We start from the raw sequence: 21,794 nt of genomic DNA, 5'->3' as shown, positions 1-21,794 counted from the left end.
GTTTATATATTTTTAGGGGATGAGGTAAAAGAAATTCTTACAATTTTGTTGTAAGATCATTGTCAGTTTTGACGGTGCAAAATGGGATAAGTTTCGTTTTGAGATTGGTCGTAAGAATGTATCGAGATTTCTAAGATATTTATTGATATTAAAGCATCTTTAATGGAGATGTCTTTTGGCTTGTGTCAAATTTAAATTTGACATATGACATAACAAAATTGACTTATTGATTTAAATTTGATATTGGTTAATCTTAGCTCCAACCAATATGTCAAAAATTTTGTTCAGAAAATTTTTCTTTTTTCTTGGTGAACAGTGAATTGATATTAAGAAATAGAGGGATCAAATTTAGGTTGGAGAAAGCTAATCTCTCAAAAATAGTTGTTTGACTTGCCATGTGACAAAAGACATCTCCATTGGAGATGCTCTGAGGTCGGATTCTAGATAGGAACCTATGTTCTATAATCAGTGGTTATGCGCTAGGATTATGAGTAAGTCATATTCTCTAATTAAAGTAGTTAAGATTTTACGTTGTCATTCTCCCTTCTGTTTTTTTTCTTTTTTTACAAAAATTAGCAATTAAAGCACAATGTTTAGTGACGATACATATCTACCATTAGAGTTCACTAGTACTTGACATGAGTTTCCAAACCATGAGCATCTTCTGTTGTAATGCAACCATAGTTTTCTATACGAGAAATCCACCGTCTTCCTAACTATATAAACACGAATTATAGTACTAGACTACTAGCTGAGGTCTGTTTACGCCATCATTTGGGGCACCAAATTTCTTCTCAAAGCTGGTAATGAAATCCTCCATGCACGCCCTATAAGTATCCATTCCATTAACATGCTTAGCTAGCTGCATACCGACATCCATCCATTTCCTTGCCGCATCAATCTGGCCAAGCCTCACAGGCACTGATGCCCTATTCCATGCAGTCATCGCTAGCCATTTTCCTTCTTCAGTCGGATACTCACTGTCCTTCAGTCCTACCATAATTCTGTAAGCTTGCTTGTACATGTTATACACAGCATCATCATCTGTATCACCTTTGTGAATGCTGGTCACAGCAATGAGCTTCCGGACGATCAGAGCCACATTTTGGTAGTCCGGAGAGGGGGAAGAGAGGAAAACTGAGAGGCATTCATTTAGAGCAAAGGTCGCTACTTCATGATTGGACTGTGGACCTTGTGAAGCAGTGAGGCCAATCTGAAGGAGGAACTTGGGATTGCAGGCCTTGGAACTAGCAAAAGTCTTCACAAGTTGTAGCTGTAATCCTGAATCATTGAGCCTTCCATATATGTCATAGGCACAAAAGGTGTAGATGAAGTATAGGTCAGGTTCAATGGTGGTAACTGGATCACCGCTAAGTTGATTCCCTGGTAAGGTTGACTTCAGTATCTGCATCAGTACATTCAGTACAACAATGCCATTAAAGGGAGGAAGCAGATCCTTGACATGGACTAATGTGAAGCATATATCGATATCTAATTCAAGCTATCCCTAGTAAAGGTAATGAAAATCATAGAAATTATATAAACATGAATTGGAAAAAATCAAGTTACAGGTGCAAAATGATGAAAAAGGAATATAAATAGAGAATTCTTACCTTCCCTGCTCTATCTAGAAGCTGTACAGCTTGTTTCACTTCACTTTCAGGCAATGTTGTCTTCTTCTGATTTTCTGAAGCTATAATTGCAGATATAGTCAGTATCAGTGCTTTGCAGACCATGTTTTCTCCTACCTGCCCATCAACCAGAAGACAATAAAATTCTGATGCCAGTCTATAGAATTCGGCACATAATTCATACTTTTTCTCAGTGCCAGTTTTCGTCCCAAGGTTCCATGAAGTCACAGCAAACCAATTCCTTTCCCGTTTTCCAACCTCCCCTGTCCCAAAAAAGCAATTAGGTCCAAGCTCAGATGCCCGATTATGAACACGCTTAACAAACTTGAGGGCTTCAAGCTCATTCCCAGGTTCCTGAGTAAGGATTGTGACCAAGGTGCGCAGAACTACGACTTCACTTGTTGGCATGGATTTTCCTGGGGCATAAAAGTTCAGCAGACTTGATAGAGCAGCAACAGCAATGGAAAGAGCACGGCAGGCAACAGCTTCATGGGCTGCAAGGGAGAGAAAGTCTGGCATAAAATCAAGGCAGGTTGTCATTGCCTGAATCTGAGTAATAGCCCCATCCTGGTCTTTCTTCTGAAGATAAATCTTGTACTGCATAAAAACAGAGCATGAGTGAAGTTGCAAAGTACTAATAATCAGATGCCACAGCAATAATAAGCAGAGGAAGCTATGGGAGGTACCTTTAGGAAAGCTGAAGCTATGTTAGGTTCAAGCTGCAGAAACAAAGGTGCTATTAATAAGTAGAAAAACTAAATCTCCATTTGGACAAAAACTTCAACCAGTAGCTATATAATGCAAACCTTTTCAGCCTCGTTAATGTATTCTTGAGCTTGATCAAGGTGGGAAAGACCTAGGTGGCAGAGACACAAAACTCTGAAGCCCTTGGCTCGGAGAATTCGATTCTCTATGTCGAATGGAATATAAAGCATTGCTTTCTCAAACAGGTCTGCACTTGTTACATAATCCTTTAGCCGGAAATGATCAGCAGCACTGTAAAATTCAGATTACAAAACGATTGAATTGAAAGCCTAAATCAAACAGAAGCAATTTAAAGACTAAAAGCCCCAAAGTTTCACAAGCAACAGAACACAGAACCTTACCAATTCCAAAGCACAGAATGCATTGCAGTCCTCTGCTTCGCAGCTGCCTCACCGGAGAAGATAGCCACCACTCTGTCATCAGATACAAGCTCCGACACCACCCTAGCCCTCACTTTTGATCCCTCGCTGCAACTCTCCCCAAGAACCCTGTGAGAAACCCTAACCGCTGCGCTGGCGCTGACGTGGCACCTCCCAAGCAGCCCCAAAAATACTCCCTTCGCCGTCTCTGCTCCAGCCGTCCCGGCCGACTCAAAGTAGGCCTCCACCGCCGACACCCAAGCGCCCTCAGGAATGCCTTCATTTACAACCATGCCCCTGAGCTCCTTCTCGGCCTCGCCGTACTTCCCCAGCCCCAACCAGGCCTTCATCGCCATCACCGGAAGGCTAGGGTGCTGATCACCTGCGTCTCCCTCTCTCAACACCCTCACGCATTTGATCACGCTCTCGAACTCGTTCATCTGCAAATGAACGGCCGAGATGAACCGGAGCGTCTTCGACCTTAACGTCTTGAGATCCACCGTCTCGTCGCGTGTCCTCGCCGCGCGCAATCCGTTCTCGTATAGCTCCAGAGCCTCGTTCATGAGCTTCAATGCTTCGTTCAGAGAAATACTCTCGCTATTGGACAGCGCGCTCTTTCCGAACATCGAGTACTGATTGGCTAGGGTTTTGTAGTGATCCGGCGACCCGAATAGCAAGTTCTTGGCCCGGTTCAGCAGCGCCACCGCGAGCTTCCGGTCCGATACTTCCCAGGCGGTTCTTGACCTGGCGATACTCAAATCCAGAAATAGCTTCTTCTCTTCGGAGTCGGAGACCGTGCTGATTTCGATCTTCGAGAGGAGATCGGTCGCTTTCTCGAAGCACGACGAAGCGAGGTCGAATTTGCGGAGCTCGTGCCATTTGACTCCGGTCTTGTGGTAGAAGGAGGCAGACTTGATTGCCGGGGAAGGAACTCCGGACACTTCACCAGCGACGCAGAGTAGGTCGGCGGCGATGTGGCGGAGCTTGGCGTGCTCTTCGGCTTTGGAGGAAGGGAGGGAGCGGAGGGAGGTGGTGTTGGAGAGATCGACGCAGGCGTTCCAGAGGCGGTAACTGAGTTTCCAGATCACGAGCTTCAGAGAGTTGGGGAATGGAGCGTGGTGGCTCAATTGAGTCAAGGCTCGCCGGAGATCGCCGGAAACTGTGTCAGGTAAGAGGTTTTCAGGGGAGAGGTTCTCGGTTTGCTTGATTGAGGATTCGATCTGGGAGATCAGATGCTGATGCTGATGCGGTTGCGATTGGGAGGGGGAGTCGTTGTGGCTTTGCCGGAGCTCCGGCGTTGATATCTCGGCAATCCTCATCTGTATTTCGCGGGATTTTGAATTGGTTTGGGGTAAATGAGGGAGGGAAATAGAGAACCTTTTTGTTTTGAGAGTGATTGGGTGGTTGGGAGGGGAAAGAGTTCGTTACGACGCTAAGAAAAGGGTCGTACGACATACATGATTTGCATGATGACACGTGGCCGTCGGACTAGAAGAACGTCGTCGTTTTATCTTTAATAAAGATTTTAAGCTAACCCAACCCAACCTCTCTCACACACTCCATTGGAACACAAATGCAATAAGGTGATGTTTGTTTCCTAGGATTGTCATACCCTGCCTTAATTTCTATAACTGTCCTGAACTCCTCAAGTTGGGCTTATGCTTTACTATGTCCTGACTCATGTTTGGTGCTGGAGGGACTAATAACACTAACACAAAGACCCAGACTCCACCAACACCACAGACCTGCAACACCATCAACAAGTTCTCTCAAACTTCTCAGATCAAAGGCATACCCAATTTCTCTTCCAGTCAAGCCAAGGTGTCCGCGTTCTTCGTCAAGGGATCTGGGTTTCCAGTCAAGCCAAGGTGCCTACAGTTCTTCCCAGACAAATTCAACTTCCAGAATTGAAATCCTTCACCCAAATCCAAAATTATGCAATTCCAATCAATACCCATCTATGCAAACAACAAAACATCCAATACCCAATTCTCAAAATACGATCTTTCATTGATTCATTACCTTTGCAATCATCAGATTCCCAATCATTCAGTTTGGTTTCTTCTCAGCTTTCAATTTGCAGAAGCTTGTCGGCGAACTCAGACCCAATCATTCTACGATATGCTATTTCTGATGCGGAGGTCTTGGAGTCGTTTGTGATTTTGTTTCTTGTGTTTTAGATTCTTTCATCAGTGTAATAGATGGGGCGGGGTGGAATTGCAGGTTGACAATGATGAGAGAACGACGAACAGAAAGGAAGAGAAGATCGAGTGAGAGTGGCTTCCAGTCTTCCAGAATCCCATGGTTTTTGGTGGGTTTGTGGTAGAAGGTGTTGGGGGTGTATTTGGGACTGTGGAGTCTCATTAAAAAGAGTCCTCCTTGCTGCCAAACATGGGATAACTGAGATTAGACTAGATAAGGATGTCCAATCCCGTGTAACAAACACCACCTAAGAGTGTTTTACAGTGCTTCAGAATACGGATCAGAAAATTAGGTGAAATCATACGACAAAAGTTTGCAATCTAATAATTTCGAAGTTTCAAGATTTTAGAGCACCGCTAAGGGTTCATATTCAGACTGTTTTGAGTGGTAATTGGAGGTCAAATATCATTTCAAATCCGCCCTTTCTCGTATGAACCTTTGGGAGGTCTTACTGAGATTAGCACTTGTCGTTAACCCCAGATCAACAAGAGCTGTCTCGGCCTGTTTAAAATTGTCAATCTCATGGCTTCATAAGAAAGTTTTGGCCTCGATGGAGGTTTTCAAAGCTTGTGAAGCTGAAAAATTTGCTATTCCCGTGCGTTGCAGTCAAACTCAAATACAATGGAGATCAAGCAAAAACATATACAAAAGGAAAACAAAGTACATATATTAGCGGATCAAAGTATCTTCTTAAACATCCAACTAACAAATTAACAGACTTTTTTTTTCTTTTTTTTTGGGTCTTTTTAGATACTAATATCATTCATACATGATTGGAACTCAAAGGGTTAATGACTAACCGTTAAACCTGAGAGGATCATAGTCACTTTTTTGGCCATCAAATTAGTGAAGATACGCAGGCTGATACTGGTAGCCAGTTGCAAAGTAGTTGCCATGAGCAGGGGGCATGTTGTAAGTAGCAGAACCCAGGACAGATGGGCAGTGGTTGTCAGCAGGTCCGGGGTAAACAAACTGTCTGTCATAAACGTACTGTGGGTACCTATTATCAGCGACTCTAGGATAGAAAGTCTTCTCTGCAACAACATTAGTGACCCGGGGGCCATATCCGACACCATTAGCACGAGGTCTCTTGGGTTGAGGCTTTGCAGCTTCAGTTACCCTCTTCTTGTCTGCCTTGGCCTTTTCCAGCTGAACAACCCGTCTTTGGAGTGGATCCACTGGATACTGCTCCTCAAGCTTATGCTCCTCAATGGACTTGATCACCGCCTTAAGAGCAGTCAGCTCTCTCTCGCTCACCTCATTCTGAAACAATGATGTATCATTATGTATACATTTGCATTGACAAACACGATACTTATCTAGCGAAGCCATCAGGCATCAGTGCTATACCAGGTTATAATTAAATAGTGGAAGATAAGTTCAACTTCATATGACACTGATGAAACAAGACAAACAAAATATAGATGAATTGGGAGAGGAAACAAATTACGTTATTATTCTTGGACATCCTTATGGGGCTTTGTTTCCACACCTTTCCTCCTGATCACAAACTACTACATGCTAAATAGAAATTACTACTTAGAGTATATGAAACTTAGAAACACACCTGTGCAGTAGGAGATGCATTCCCAGGTTTGACTGGTGAAGAAGCTTTTCTTGCCTCCTTCAAGTAGGACTTTAGCAAAGGCACAGGAGAGAACTGCTCTGTCAGTTCGAATGCAAAAGCCAGGTTAACTGCATCAATTTGTCTTCCACTGTTCACTAATACTTCAATAACACCTGTAATGTACCAATAAAAAAATATATAAACACAAGCAACTAGAGGAAATATAATCATGCAAGAAGAGAAAAGGTTCCAACTTTTATTTTTCCATGTTTATATGCCTGGATTCATTTAAGTCATATGCATATCACATGACCTACCCAGTCAATGCCACGAGACTAGTGTTTGATGTTGCTAAACTTGTATGCAATAAATTGACTGAAATGCAGGGCCCCGTAATATAAAAGAATTGCTTAGCAACTCATCTAGAATGAAAGTAAAGGAAAGTCTCAATGTCTTCCTCCTCTAACAAGATCTTCCAAGTCGGGTGCTTTATCAGAATGATCAATGCATACTCTATATTTTCAATCCTACGCTTATGTCAATGCTTATGATAGGTCTAAACAGACAAGGAGCAATAAATAAGTAAATTCAAATTTGTAAATAAAGCACGTGTGATAAAAAGCGCATGATTAATATAGAAAATCCAAATTTGTAAAAGCACTTTATCGTTTTAGTTTAAAACAAACAGCATGGTTAGATTAAGTTTGGTATAGTTAATAAAAAAAACTAAATAGATTGACAATTGTCATCTAAAATGGATGTCTTCATTCTTCAGAAAATAAAAAACAAACCTGGCATTCTCTCGGTCAATCCAAGTGAACGGCAAAGGTCAGCTGTTTGGCGACGACGTGAAACCATTGGAATTAGCCTGAACAATTCTTCTTCATCAAAACCGGAAGCAATACCAAAAGTAGCTAGAAGCTGCAAAAAGGCATGAGCCTCCAGTGAGTTCCCATTGCTAGCATCCATGTCAAGAGCATCCAACTTTGGCTTCCATTCTTCAGCAATCATCTCTGCCATATCCTTAACCTCCTCTGTAATAATATCAGAAGCAGAGGCTAACTCTGGGCTTGTTAACAATATGCTCAGACACTCCATCAACATTATGCAGGTTCGACGGATACCCAACAGGTTGGAATCCTTCTTCACATCCATAGTGGGTCCTTCCATGCGGTAAAAGTCTTCCAGAGATTCCAAAACAAAGAGGGCAGGGTTGGCCGCAGCTCTAAATGCAAGTGGAATCTCCTCCCTTATTGCAGCAAGGTTCTTTCGGTTATCTGATATAAACTTGTGGAGGCCTTCTGAGTCCATCTGTTCACAAAAGTTCACTAACTGGGGATAGGACATCCCCTCTATGCTCCCATTTTCAGCACTTGTCACTTCTTCCAAGTTACTATCAGAAACCATCACATCTGGTGGTTTCTCTTCAACAGTTGGTGATCCGCCTTGGCCGTCATCAGTGACAACAGAAGACTCCTCAGTCGATACCTTCCTTTGCTTCTCTCGAGCATTAGTGATGGCATATATGGCAGCATCTCTCTTCTCTTGAAGAGTTTCCAGTTGAGCTTCTTCCTTGGCGACAACAGCTGCTTGCCGCTTTTCTAGCATTCTTTGCGCTTCCACTGTCCTAGTTTCAAACTCCTTTTCTTGTCCTTCCAGCTCATGAAAACGCCTCTTTAAGGACTTCTCAAGCCCATGGAAGTGCTCTTCAAGTTCTTTCCACTTCAAGTTTAGGGTTACCGCTCGGTGACCCTCAAGTTCAGCAAATGCCTTCTGAAGCTGGTGTATCTTGGAGGTTGTAGAATCTATGAGCGTAGAAACTGAGTGTGTATCTTCCATGGTCAAAGGATCTGATAACAAAAACAAGGAGTGTCAGGCACATATATAAACTATTTGGACGGCCAAGGAAGCAGCAACATGCTAACCTTTACTCCCAAACAAAATTCCCTTTCATAATCTGAGTACACATAATTGGATTTACAAAAGATAATAAAATCTATGATATGTGTTGATGCCAACATTTTAGTACCCAAGGTTAAGCTTTTTATAAAAATAAGAAGTCCTTTCAGGCCTAAAAAGAAATATTTAACTTTGGAGGTTTGTATCCTGTTGGACCAGATCTGAGATAACATAACCCTTAATACAAGGAAAAGTATAGCTATTTTAAGAAAATGGGAAGTGGAATGGCGAATGGTCATTTTATAGTCTCGTAAGATACAGAAACTTTTCAAATTTGGAAAAAATTGTCTCTACTTACAGCATTAAATTAACACAACTGTGAAGACTCAGACTTGCGAAAACAAACAGTTTGATATGTAAATCAAGTAAATGAGCCACACTGGAAGCTAACATGGATAACATTACTATCTTTACCTCCATAATTATTCTATTTTGTATATTATCATCAATTTTAAAAATACATCAATTGAAAGCAAAAATGGCAATCTCGAGGAGCCGTAAACCCCAATACATCAAATTGACAGTAAAAGACAACTGATTTCCAAAGAAACTGCAGCCAAAACCGGAAATATATACGACAAAAAAAAAACAGAAATTTGCATAAAACAAATACAGATATAGCTCACCGGTAGTTGCAGCAAGCTTCAATTAACGCAATGACGAAAACCCAATTCTCCAAGTAATAGATCCCCAAAATGTCAGATTCAGCGATAGTCAAAAACCCTAACCTGAAAAATTCAAAAACAAACAAATTAAATTCATAAATTGAAGCACAATAACACACCACCGGTTACTTCCCGCGAAAACATTTCTTCCTTCCCCGGAAAACGAACAAATTTCGCGGGAAGAAGCCGCGGAGCGAAACGGCGCCGATCTGGAGATAATCGCAACAAAGCCGAGTCAAGGAGTGAATTGGAAGCAAAAGAAGCGAAATTACCGAAACGCTCCGATGGAATTGTGTGGAAAATCCGGCGAGAGCCCGATCAATCCATGGCTTTACGAGTGGCGGTGGTGGTGGATGTGTGGTTGCTGCTCAGCAATCCCTACACAGAGAGAGTGAGAGAGATAGAAAGAGGAAAGAGGAAAGTTCAGACAAGGGAAGCGAGAGTGTTTTATGTCGCAGCCCTTCTTTCTTTTGCTTTTTATTGGGCACTCTCGTTTTGGCTATTTGCCTTCCAAAAGGGACGTGGCCAGCGGGAGAGGGTGTGGAGAAATGAAGTGGGCTTGGGCCGCGGGAGGGTTTGTGGTGAAAAGAGGAGTGGCTGTGGAGGATATTCCACCTGCCGGGCTGCCTCGATGCGCTGGACAAGACTAATGGGGGAAATCTTTATCCGAATTCTGTTCAGAAAAAAGTAATCGTGGAGGAATTTTTGTGTTTTTTGCTGTAAGAAAATATTAAAAAAATAATCTGAATTTGTTGTGATTCTTAAGAATACTGTCCGAAATGGGGAGAATTGTTGGATTCAATGTAAACAAATAGTAATGGATTTAGTATTTTAAGTGTTTTAATCTTAGTTATTGATTTTCAATCCAATGGTAAGTGATCATTAATTTTTTGGTCAACTAGGTGATCTTGTGAACATTAGATTCATTTGGTATGTGAATTATTTCTTTTAGAAAAATGAAACTTTATTAATAAATAAATAAATAATTACAATTTATTAGAAATACTGATTGTGATATCAACAGTACGAGATATATTCCAACAATGATTTATAATAATTAAGGCTTAGTTACTAACTTACTATTAATGACATACATGTCTGAATGGGCCTAATGACTACGATTTCAGACCTAGTAGTCAATTAGGTCTCTGTTTGCGTTGTACAAGTCTGTCAAGGCTATTTCTAACATAGTAGCAAGATCCCGGCCTAGGGATTGACGGCTTGTGTCGGTCTGATTTTCCACGACAGATTGTGTTGGGAGTGTCTCGAGGGAGTTGAGATTTTGACCGTCCATGTTAATTGGTGTGGTGAACAATTCACGGTTGACGATTGATGGATTGGTAGGGTTGGGCTGAGGGTTGGTGGCTTGATCTGCTTGGTCTCCCACGTATTCGCCGCTTCCGTTAGCCATGGTAGGTTGAATAAGAAATGACTCTTAGTTCAGAGATTCCTATAGATTGCGCCAATGTTAATGCTTAGAATACCGCCATACGGTGTCGGCTTCCGACAACATCGACAAGAGTCCAATCTTCCGATATATGTGTAGTTCACGAAATCCCGCTAGTCTGTCAAGAGAAATACAACAGCGTCAAGAGGGAAGACCGCAGTTGGCAGTCTTCGCTCCTCTGATGCTAAAGTTAAACAATGTACTTATATTGACAAATGTAGCCGTAAATAGCTATTGAATGCGTAATCAATGAAGAGAGAGAAGTTGACTTTTTATAGGTGAACTAGTGAGTTACCTCGCTTCTTGTTTTCGATGTGGGACTGATATCCTTCAGTTTGTTGAGTTTTGGTTCTTTCTGCATAGACCACTTTGGGTGGCACGTGTCGGCGCGTCAAGGCATATTTCGTCCTGGAGCTGGCTTGCCGATGAAGGTTGTCTTGCTGTGTTTCCGGAGATTACTCCATTGAACTTACTCCGCCAAGGTGACATGGTTAAGTATGAGTGCAGATTATGGCCGGTAATTGCTATGTATATACAGTTGTGTTGCAATGGGTTAGAAATGGTGTCAACCTAATGAGAAATATGGTGTAAAGGTGGTTGTGGTGGTATGAGTTTGATGGTGCTACTTTTAATTTCCTATCTAATCAGCTTGTCCACGTGTTTTGAAACTCGAACTCTAACACATATGTTTAGTTAATCTAACTTAATATGCAAACCATCAATGCATAACCTTTGTTAACTACAACTTTATAAATATTATGATTTAGTCTACTTAAGTCAAGCTAGTAAATATTGATTAACTTTTTCATTTTCAAATTTGAAGACAAAGACGTCTGAAACATGACTAATCCATGAATCCGGATCCTCTCTTTGGCTCCCTTTGGTCCTTATTTGTCCTTGACTTTTAATATCATCTATAGATTCCACATCCAAAACGGATTCTTAAAAGTCAAGGACAAATAAGGACCATATTAATCAAAACTTGGTTTTTTTTTTTTTAACCAATCCAAAAAAACCATATTAATCAAAACTTGGTGTTATCAATAACCAATCTCTTCCCTTTCTTTTTCTAAAATATATGTTAAAAAAGAAGAAGAAGGATTCCCTCTCAGTGAAACAAGTAAGTTGAGACCCCGACACCCTCCATGGATCCGGATCCTCTCTTTGGCTCCCTTTGGTCCTTATTTGTCCTTGACTTTTAATATCATCTATAGATTCCACATCCAAAACGGATTCTTAAAAGTCAAGGACAAATAAGGACCAAAGGGAGCCAAAGAGAGGATCCAGATCCATGGAGGGTGTTGGGGTCTCAACTTGCTTGTTTCACCGAGAGGGAATCCTTCTTCTTCTTTTTTAACATATATTTTAGAAAAAGGAAGGGAAGAGATTGATTACTAGTTTTGATTAATATGGTTTTTTTGGATTGGTTAAAAAAAAAAACCCTACGGCAATGAAAACAATTTCAACCCAAAAGAAACTGTGGGCAAAAGTTGGATTTTTTATTTATGTATTTACTATCATGACCAAAGGGACAAAGCGGATGGTTCAAGTTCAACAACATAGTATAGTTGAAAAACCCTAGGAGAGCGACCTCTCTCTCACCCTACTTCGACGGCGCCCACGCCTTTTTGCCTAGTTTCCTCTCATCGCGCCCCTTAGTCTCGCCTTCCCCAGCCCTATGGCCTCCATCGACATTGTCACGGAGCCCACTGCCTTCTCTAGGCTGCTTTCGGGGAGGTCCATATCCCTTCCACATCCTTGCTCGTCTCGACAGACATGCCATTCAGATCGCTTCCATTCTACTTGTGAGGGATGGTGCATTGCGCGTTGCTTGGCAGCCTTGGCTAAGTTGGTAGGTTTGCACAGCTTCCGACCTTGACCACGACGGGGTAGGCTTCGTGGCCAATCCTGTCTTCTGGGATGGAAATTTTGGATTAGGAAGATGGTGAGTAGGACTCCTTTGTGTCTTACTTACCCTACTATTGAAACTGGTCAAGAGCTTAGCCCTGTAGAGCAGGGCAAAGGTAAGCTCTAAGCTTCCTTTCTTCGGTACCTAGCAATTGAAGCTTCAAGTCTATTGCTATTTAAGTTTAGTTGCTCTAATGGTACACCAATTGAGGTCTTAGGCGATTAGAGTTACTCTAGCAAGGATTTAGGTAGTGTTGGATTTGCCTTCATTGGCTAGGTCAAAAGTTGTGCTTATTTGTCAATAGTGAGGGTTACCTATCATGTGTTTGGTAGCATAGACCATCTAGTACTTTTGGTATGAGACAACATATGATGTACGTGCCTTCTGGCCATAGATATATTAATGAAATTATCCCTTTCTCTAAAAAAAAAAAAAATCTATAGATTCCACATCCAATGGTTAATTTAAATAACCTAATTTTATCTGTTCAATGCTAACACCATTTATTTAGTATTCTTTTTTGTCATCTACTCATCTTCCTTCTCCTTTACTATCTTCCTCTCTCTTTTCCACTTCTCCCTTCTCAATCTCTATATACTTTCTTCATCCAAAAATCTCAATCTCCCTAACAAGACGACGATAGCTATGGATTTAAGAGAAAATTTGATCTCATTTATATATTTTGTTGAGATGGGTTGCCTTATTATTCTCCCTTCTACCTTGATACTTTTCATCTGTTCTCTTTTCTTCTTCCTTCACCCTTCTCTCAGGGAATCCTTTGTTTCTACCATCTTAATCAAGTTTTGAAAAAAATTCAACCCTCTAGGCTCCTTTTTTATATATATAATTGTGAGGTTTCATGACTACTATGGTTGTTGATGGCAAATTGATGACAGAAAGCTCCCAGTCATTCATCCCAGAGACGCTGCCCACAGCAACTTTAGGTACCTGATTCTGTCAAGGCCTTCAAACCGCTGCTAGGAATCATTGAAGCTCGTCGAGCTTGTTCATCCTTGTTGTTGTTGTTGATGCTTCGAATTGTGGGGGAAAACATTTGTGTTCCACTAGTGAAGTATCCAGCAGAAGCGGCTTGGTGGTGTTGTCGTAATTGCTACCATTGAAGGAGGAGGGGAGAGTCCATGTGAAGTGAGTGGGCTCAAGCTTCTCCTCATATGTTATTGATGAAAAGATCCTCCTCTTTCTTGTGGTTCCATGACTACTATAGTTGTTGATGGCGATTGATGATTGAAAGGGACAAGGGAAAATGGATGAAACGATGGGTTTTGGGAATATAAGAATGCAATTTTTTTTTTTCTAAATGTCACAATGCAGACAGTGTTTGCGTAAAAAAAAATGCATATTTGAGAATTTAATAGCTAAATGATGACGTGGCGAAGGCATGACCTTGTGATATTCAATGAACAGCTAAGGTTAAAAGTCAAGGAAGCCAAGGAGAGAACTTGACCAAAGAGAGGACTCAGATCCCACCCTCCTTACCCCCTACTCAAAATTTCTCCCGACTAATCACCTGCTAAAAAAAGAGGTACGCTTGCATCCTTGTTTTAACTTCCACCGTAATTTCTCAAAAAAAGCTTTGGCAAGATCAATTTCACTTAAACCAATGATTCTCTTCTCAAAGTATTATTTCTGGCACTTCCTAATCTGAGTTGAGATAGAACCTTTTTCTTTTTTGATCGTGAGAACCTTTTTTTACTAAAAGGTTTTTTTATTGAGATAGAACCTTGTAGTAAAAAAAATTACTAAAATACCATTGTTGAGTCGATTGCAATGGAATGATGAATCTACTTCCATACCACTTTGTCAATAAATGACTATAAGAAACTGATGATTCTCTCTTCTTAAAAACATATGTCATGGCAAGGAAGCAAATAAAATGAAAAGAACTCACATTTGGTTTAGGGATAATTAAGTTTGACACTTTCTATATATGTCTCAATTATTGGTTGCATACTATCGGAGATATAGCAATGAGAGGTTACCTTTACCTGAAGAATAACAAAGGATGAAGACAAATGAAGCAAATGAAGGGAAGCTCAAAACATCACTATTCATTTATTGTATTTTTTATGTAATTGACTATTCATCTATTAATAGGTGAAGGAAAAAATCGAGGTGCATGTGAAGGGAAATACCATATTGCTACTTGCACTCCACTTTTAAAGAGTAGACACATGTAATAAATAAGAGAATGCTAAGAGTTTCTACCTAGCAACAATTATTTTTAAAAAAAATTTGTACAAACAAGAAAGGAGTGAGTATTCAGCGTACCAATGTGCCGTTGCATCAAATGAATGGACATATGGATATCAAGTATATTTTAAAAAAAGGTTAAATACTATTTACTATGTAGTGGTTTGAGTCCAAAATCAATTCAGTCCCTGCACTTTCAATTTCATCAAAAACACCTCCGTGTCATTAAATCTCATCCAATAGGTCATTCTTTCACTCTTCCGTTAAATGGTGCAGTTAAATTGCTGACTTAGCTTTCCAACTCAGCTCAGGTGGGGCCCACAGGAAAAGGAAAATTCTAAAATTACCCCTGCCTCTATTTTACCTCCAAACCCAGCGTCGTCCTCACACACACATAAACATTCCCACCTAAATCACCCGACTCGTTCCGTTGACTCAGTCCAGATCTAGCTCGTCTAACCCTGCTACTACTGCCCGCCGCCACCAGGGTTCTCGTCAATGAAACCTCCATTTTCGTCGCTGCCCCAAAACTCCCTTCGTTTTTCAAAGAGGTGGTGGAGAAGGACTACGAACTTGGATACGCATTAGACCTGTTGTGCCCTAGCCCCGTCAAAACGCCGTAGCTTTTGCCCTACAAGCTGATTCAGCACATGGAGAGGCTCGGATGGGAGCTCTACTTGCAGAGCCTCAGCAACTGAGTCACTGAGTTGGAGTCGCGATTCAATTACCTCGCGAAGATCAAGGCCGCCGCCACCGGCCTTGGCCATCTGAAGCACACGTACACGGCGGAGATCAAGGCGAGGTCGGAGCAGAAGTACAAGTGGACGACAAAGATCTCACCCTCTCTAAAATCGACTAGAGGTGTTGACTGCAGAGGAGGCGGTACTTTTGGAGGTGGTTGATGCCTTCGACATGGTAGGATTAGCGGAGCTTCTCTCGAAGAATCTTGACCTAACTTCTCTATTTTGATCCCTCATCTCCAGCATCGCCACCGGGTCCTTGCACGGATTCACCGGATCAAAGTCATCTGGTGTGACTCGTCGAAGTCCACTACTCCCTTGTTCCTTCCCATTTTCTCAGATTCACTCCTTTGTTTTCTTATGTTCTTGATTTGTTTTTTTTTTTTTTTTTTTTGAAAACTCAGAAAAATGAAAGAAAACATTAGGGGTAGTGGGTTTGAGGAGGCATTTCGGTGGTAACTTTTTTCATTCTGCAGAACAACAAATGCGTGATTAAGAATTGATGAAAGTATATGGTTTCTTGTTTAAAGATGAGAAATTAAATCCATTAGGTTCTATGTTTTTGACAGAATGATGGATTGAGAAGTATTTGACAAATTGAAAAAGAAAAGGCAAAAAACTTGAGAATAAAAATAATTAGTAGCAGCCACAAAAAGAATGGGTTTTGTAATATGATTCATGATGGGTGTAGGCTTTTGCTAAGAGAACTGGAGGTAGTAAAATTGCTAAGCGGAAGAACAAGGATGATGCTGGGCCTGGAGGTAAAATAGAGGCAGGGGCAATTTTGGAATTTTCCTTTTCATGTGGGCCCCACCTGAGCAGAGTTGGCAGGCCAAGTCAGCAGTTTAACGACACCATTTAACAAAAGAGTGACGAAATGACCTATTGGACGAGATTTGATAACACATGAGTGTTTTTGATGAAATTGAAAATACAGGGACTGAATCGATTTTGAATTCAAACCACAGGGTAGTAAATAGTACTTAGCCCTTAAAAAAAAAAACGTCTATAAATATCAAAAATTGAGATCTACTGGTTCATTTGCATAGTCAGTGCATAGAACAATTTTCCAAAAGAAAAGAGAGATGGAACTGAATGCATTCTTAGATGAATTTATTACTTACTTTATAAATGACTACCTAGCGATTTGCTAGATATATAAATAAATGGCCTTCTTAAACAAGAAAAATCAAGTGTATTTACTCCAAACAGAGAAATATGCTCTAAGACCATGCCATCTCCAGGTGTGGGGGGCTAAAATAGCTTCCGGGCTAAATTTTAGCCCCCCATAATCACTATTCATGTGAATAGTAAGGGTTATAATTTCTACCATCTCCAACCCTTAGGGCTATAATTTTAAATGTCATGTTATTTTATTGTTTTTCATTATGTATTTCTATTATATAGTATATATTTTATAACTATGCTACTATTTCCACTCATATAATTATTTTTTTTTATCAAATGTTATTAATTTTTTAGATATGATTTTATCGTGCCACGTATCACGTGGTAAGTAATTATTCAGATTCTTGATTTGATTTGTTTGTGTGTTTATCCTGATGTCATTTTGCCAAGTGAGAAACAAGTAGTATTGGAGTGAGGAGGTAGAAAAAAAATATGAGTGAATGTGAGAAATGAAAATGGGGGTGAGGAGGTATTTATAGGAATATTTAATAGATTTTTTTTATTATTTTTTGTAAAAATTAACCGTTGCATTCATTCAAACAGAAAAAAAAAAAAAAATTCCAACGGCTAGTGCATAGCTGACATCAGCCATAAAAATACATCATATTGGGTTTTGGCTTTCACGTGGTCCCCACACAAAGTTAGCCCAAGGGCTATATATGCCCCAACCCATGGCCCTTTTAGCCCCTTCAAATATTTTTTTGTAATGGCATAGCCCCCAACTAGAGATGGAAAACCCTATTTTTTGAGCTATATCAAGCCCTTAGCCCCTCATTGGAGATGACCTAACTTTGCTCTAAAATAGTATCTTTTCATAGCCCCCCCTAAAAAAAAATTTAATCTGAAATAACTTTTGAATCATAGAAAAAGTCAAACTTGAAGCCCTTAGAAATTCGAAACGAAGGTAAAAATAAAGATTTTAATATCTAAAATAGTAACTTCTACTTTTTACCTTCATTTCAAACTTTTAGGGGCTTCAAGTTTGACATTTATGATTTACATTTTGAAGAAACGTCATTCTAAAAAATTGTAGAGGACATTAGAATGAGTCCGTGGACATGCGGCACACAAAAATTGGACTTTGTATGAAGAAATTACAATCTGAAAAGCAAAAGTTACTATTTTGAGAAACCTACTATAAATAGCATCTTCCACCTTTCCACTTTGGGAACTTTTTATTTCATTCAAACCCTACATTTCCAAATTTTGTCGGGACTAACTTGGTTACTGACCTGACTCAAAACTAAAACCCAATGGGTTTCACCGCTGTTCGGCCACCCCAGACCGCCCGACCAGTCCCATATGGAACACCTTCTCACTTTGGTCATCCTTCTAGCTTTGATTTCCACCAATCACGGTCAACGGAAGTAGTTCGAAGTAGAAATAGTTGCGGTAGGCCCAAATTGTTGACCCGATTTGATCTTCATATTCCGATCACCTCTTGTGATGCCACCATCTAGATTTGAAGCCCTCAACTTGTTGATCATCCCTATACACACCACTTAGCTCAAATTGTATGGAGAAGGAGGAATTGAAGAGTTGATGTTTTTTAGTGCCGAAATTTTTGAAGCGAATTCCAGCTAATGTAGGTCCAATTGGCCTTAACTACAGGTATAGAACTTGATCCCCATTTGATGATGAATATATAGTTATAAATGTTTTGGTCCAAATTGAAATTTGGTATAATGGAGCATTGGGCCACAGGCAGTCGCTTGGGGATGTGTTTGGCAGTTTCTGGTCTCCTGCTTTAGTAAGTTAGGTGGAGTTTAGCTTTATGAACTTGTGGGTATAAAATTTGTTACGATTAGTGTACGTTTTGAAAATGATTGGAATTTCCAAATCTTTGAATCTTCGGGGTATTATTCGTCTCAATCCGACCGTTGGATCGACACCAATTTACATTAATGGCACGTTTACTTACTTGGAATGGAAAATAATCATGAATCAGAGACAAGTGGAATGGGAGAAGAAAGGAATCGGTATTGATTCCGAAGGAATGATTCCTAAACCCATCTCTCCCCTTCGTAATCGAATTTCTGAGTATTCAGGAATCGATTCCTGATAAGGAGGTGAGACCTTCATCCATTCTGATTCCTTCATGTGTTAGTAAAGGCAGGAATTCTTTTACCCGGAATTATTCCGATTGCTTTATATGTTAGTAAACGCAGGAATGTTTTTACCCCGTAATCATTTCATTTCCTTCCAAGTAAGTAAACGTGCCATAAGGTTGTTAGAGTTATCGAGTAAACATAATCTATGAAGTTTGAATTTGTTCCGATGTAAATTCAAGCTTTCGACGAATTATCGTTTTAGGGTTTCGATCTTGTTATCATCAATTTATTTTCCATTCTCGAAATCAGTTATTCATAGTATCAATTTGTTCAAGACGACATGTAGATCTAGCTTAAGAAAAATTCGTCGGATAGCCTTCATAGCCGTAGTTCAGTGAGTGGACATTTGATTTTAAATTAAATTGCATGCAGTATTATTTTTCGAGTATTAAATTATCTTATTGATTTTTATGATGATAGTTGAGTATGAGTAATTAATCGAGATTCCATAATGCTTTCGATGGCATTGTGATAATTTTCGAGTTTTGTGAAGTATGATATTGATTTCCTCATTTCCTTTCCGAAAGTTTTCATTTAGGGCTAATTACTGTTTCGTACCCTATGATTCGAGTCCAATATCGATTAAGTCTCTCAACTTTCAATTTCATCAAAAACACCCCTGCATTACCAAGTCTCATCTAATAGGTCATTCCGTCAATAATCGGTCAATTGAAGCTGTTAACTTGCTAACGAGGCATGCCATGTCAGATCATGTGGGCCTTACCTATCAAGCAAAATGTCAAAATTGCCCCTGCCTCTCTCCCAGCTCCATAAGAACTTGGCTTGCCCCTGCCCAGGCCCAGGCCATAGAGAGAGAACCACCACCTCTTCTGCAATGGCCGCCCCTCCGTCTCCGACCTCCGACTATCCCAAGACTCCAGATGTTCTCTACGCCTACGCCTCCACCTCCAGTCTCACACCATCAAACCCAGTTCACCAATAACATTAAACTCCAACATAGACAAAAAAAGACTAAAAATTTTCACCAGAATTGACCACCTAGAATCAAATTGAATTAAAAGAAGAAGAACAGAAACCGAGACTTGCATCAAACATAATGAAGGCAATCTCCCAAGGATAAAACAATATATATATATATATATATATATCTATCTCTCTCTCTCTCTCTCTCGCTCTCTGATCATGAGTGCCGAATCGTGGGAGACTGCGTCGAATTCACCGGAGGAGGAGGCCATGTCTGCTGCGGCGGCCGCGACATCGTCTTTATCAGAGGAGGAAGAGGTGGGGGACACTGATGAAACTCAAACCACCATCTCGTCATCGTCGTTGTCCTCTGAGGAAAACAGGCAAAATCTCTGGTTTCAGGCGGAGCTTAACCAAGTCCGTCTATTCCAAAGGGCCTTGAGACCCCTGTTTCAAACTGCCTACACCGACCGAGAGTACCTGGATGACATGTTCCTCTCCGGACACATCCGCGACGCCGGCCACTTCTGCATATCACCATGAGCTCAAGGGCCCCACTTTCCCCCTATTGATCCCTTTCCACATAATCTTAATGGCCAACTTACTCTCCCTGGCGCCACCCTTGTCCTCCTCTTCTTGCCGCACCAAATCTCACCCCTCCAGTCGCACCACCAGCCTCATCTTGTACTTTCTCGTATTCAGCCGCGACCACGGCTGCCACTTCATCATCTTCACCACCATTCCGATTCAATTTAATCAAATCAGAAAAACCCAACCTAAATTTGGTCTAAAGATTTGGTTTTGATTTGAGAAGGAGATCGTTATTTTGGGCATTTAGAGAGAGACACAGAGAGGGGAGAGAGATAGAGAGATGGTGTGGGATCTGGGATAGAGGCAGGGGTAATTTTGACATTTTTCTTGATAGGTGGGGCCCACATGATTTGACATGGCATGCCTCGTCAGCGAGTTAACGGCTCTAATTGACGGATTATTGACGGAAGGACCTATTAGATGAGATTTGATAATGCATGGGTGTTTTTGATGAAATTGAAAGTTGAGGAACTGAATCGATGTTGGACTCAAACCACAGGGTACTAAACAGTAATTAGCCCTTTCATTTATTTATCCAGTTATTCGAATATTGAGTTATTGAGATTTTCTTTTGAAAATGGTGATGAATTGTATCTTATGAGTATGATATTCGAGTATTTGATTTATAGTTAAATTATCGAGATTTCATGATTTATGCTTTCAATGATTTACAATGTTGGTTAAGTTGAGATTGAGTTTTGCTTTTCGAAAGCTTTTATTAATTATCAAGTTAGTTAAATTTCCCAACTATTTAGATTTTCTTTCGGAGAGTTGATGAGTTGTTGAGATTTTTATGATGATTTTTATCGAGTAATTTTTTTTTGGGCTAAATACAAATTACTACCTTGTGATTTAGGTTCAAAATCAATTCAGTCCCTAAACTTCTAATTTCATCAAAAACACCCCTGCACTTTCAATTTTGATCTAATAGGTCCAATTTGTTAGGTTTCCGACAATTGAGTTATTTAACTTGTTAATGTGACTCTGTTAACGTTAGAGATCCGTGGGATCTCTAGTTAGCTTTAGAGAGAGAGAGAGAGAGAGAGAGAGAGAGAGAGAGAGAGAGAGAGAGAGAGAGAGAGAGAGAGATTGACACAAGGTGTATAGTGGTTCGCTTCCCGTCTTAGCGGGAAACTACGTCCACTTGAATGTTACACTAGTGTGTTGAGCCTTGCGGCCTAACAAGATTACAAGAGATGTAATGGTCTTATCTTGAATTGTGTTTAAGTGGGAGGAGGCATTCCTTTTATAGGTGAAGGAAGCCATCTCCTTTACATTTTCTTAGATGTGGGACAAGCAAACAACTATTCTAGTATAGAAATGCATATTATGGAGGCAACTTGGCAATGCCGGAAAGGTGGCTTCCCGGCGACGGATTTGCGACTTCCGGATACCGTAGCGTAGCTTGAACATAGGGCTACAAGATGCAAGTAGCGGTTGGGCCTCCCCATGGCTTGTGAGTGTCCTAAAGAGGGTGTTAATTATGCTTGGTGAGATAGCAAACTAGCCTTGCTACTAGAGGTAT

General features: G+C 40.5%; 2 protein-coding genes across 2 annotated transcripts; both read right to left on the bottom strand.

The window, feature by feature from the left end:
• Positions 1–558: 558 nt before the first annotated feature.
• Positions 559–5,448, bottom strand: LOC112169932 (TPR repeat-containing protein ZIP4). Its single transcript, XM_040507896.1, has 6 exons — positions 4,778–5,448; positions 2,738–4,670; positions 2,438–2,627; positions 2,318–2,350; positions 1,614–2,228; positions 559–1,405 (listed from the first exon to the last, which is right to left on the bottom strand). Exons 2-6 carry the CDS (start codon positions 4,072–4,074, stop codon positions 740–742), a joined length of 2,841 nt encoding a protein of 946 aa, XP_040363830.1. The 5' UTR covers positions 4,075–4,670; positions 4,778–5,448; the 3' UTR covers positions 559–739.
• A 156-nt stretch (positions 5,449–5,604) lies between these two features.
• On the bottom strand, positions 5,605–9,595 carry LOC112169933 (FRIGIDA-like protein 3). Its single transcript, XM_024307042.2, has 5 exons — positions 9,421–9,595; positions 9,110–9,211; positions 7,316–8,374; positions 6,525–6,697; positions 5,605–6,220 (listed from the first exon to the last, which is right to left on the bottom strand). The coding sequence occupies exons 3-5, from the start codon at positions 8,361–8,363 to the stop codon at positions 5,801–5,803; spliced, it is 1,641 nt and encodes a 546-aa protein (XP_024162810.1). The 5' UTR covers positions 8,364–8,374; positions 9,110–9,211; positions 9,421–9,595; the 3' UTR covers positions 5,605–5,800.
• Positions 9,596–21,794: the final 12,199 nt, after the last annotated feature.

Source organism: Rosa chinensis, chromosome 6, assembly GCF_002994745.2.
Source record: "Rosa chinensis cultivar Old Blush chromosome 6, RchiOBHm-V2, whole genome shotgun sequence".
Lineage (NCBI taxonomy): Eukaryota > Viridiplantae > Streptophyta > Magnoliopsida > Rosales > Rosaceae > Rosa > Rosa chinensis.
The sequence above is the reverse complement of the archived record's forward strand: the minus strand, read 5'-3'. Positions and strand labels throughout refer to the sequence as shown.

Excerpts from the sequence above, each read along its gene's own strand:
- LOC112169933 (XM_024307042.2), bottom strand. The coding sequence starts at position 8,363 with ATGGAAGATACACACTCAGTTTCTACGCTCATAGATTCTACAACCTCC. Across the intron at positions 6,698-7,315 it reads ATTGACCGAGAGAATGCCAG|GTGTTATTGAAGTATTAGTG; the intron begins GTTTGTTTTTTA and ends GGTACATTACAG. Across the intron at positions 6,221-6,524 it reads ATGCATCTCCTACTGCACAG|AATGAGGTGAGCGAGAGAGA; the intron begins GTGTGTTTCTAA and ends TCATTGTTTCAG.
- LOC112169932 (XM_040507896.1), bottom strand. The coding sequence starts at position 4,074 with ATGAGGATTGCCGAGATATCAACGCCGGAGCTCCGGCAAAGCCACAAC. Across the intron at positions 2,628-2,737 it reads CATTCTGTGCTTTGGAATTG|TGCTGCTGATCATTTCCGGC; the intron begins GTAAGGTTCTGT and ends TGAATTTTACAG. Across the intron at positions 2,351-2,437 it reads ACATTAACGAGGCTGAAAAG|CTTGAACCTAACATAGCTTC; the intron begins GTTTGCATTATA and ends TTGTTTCTGCAG.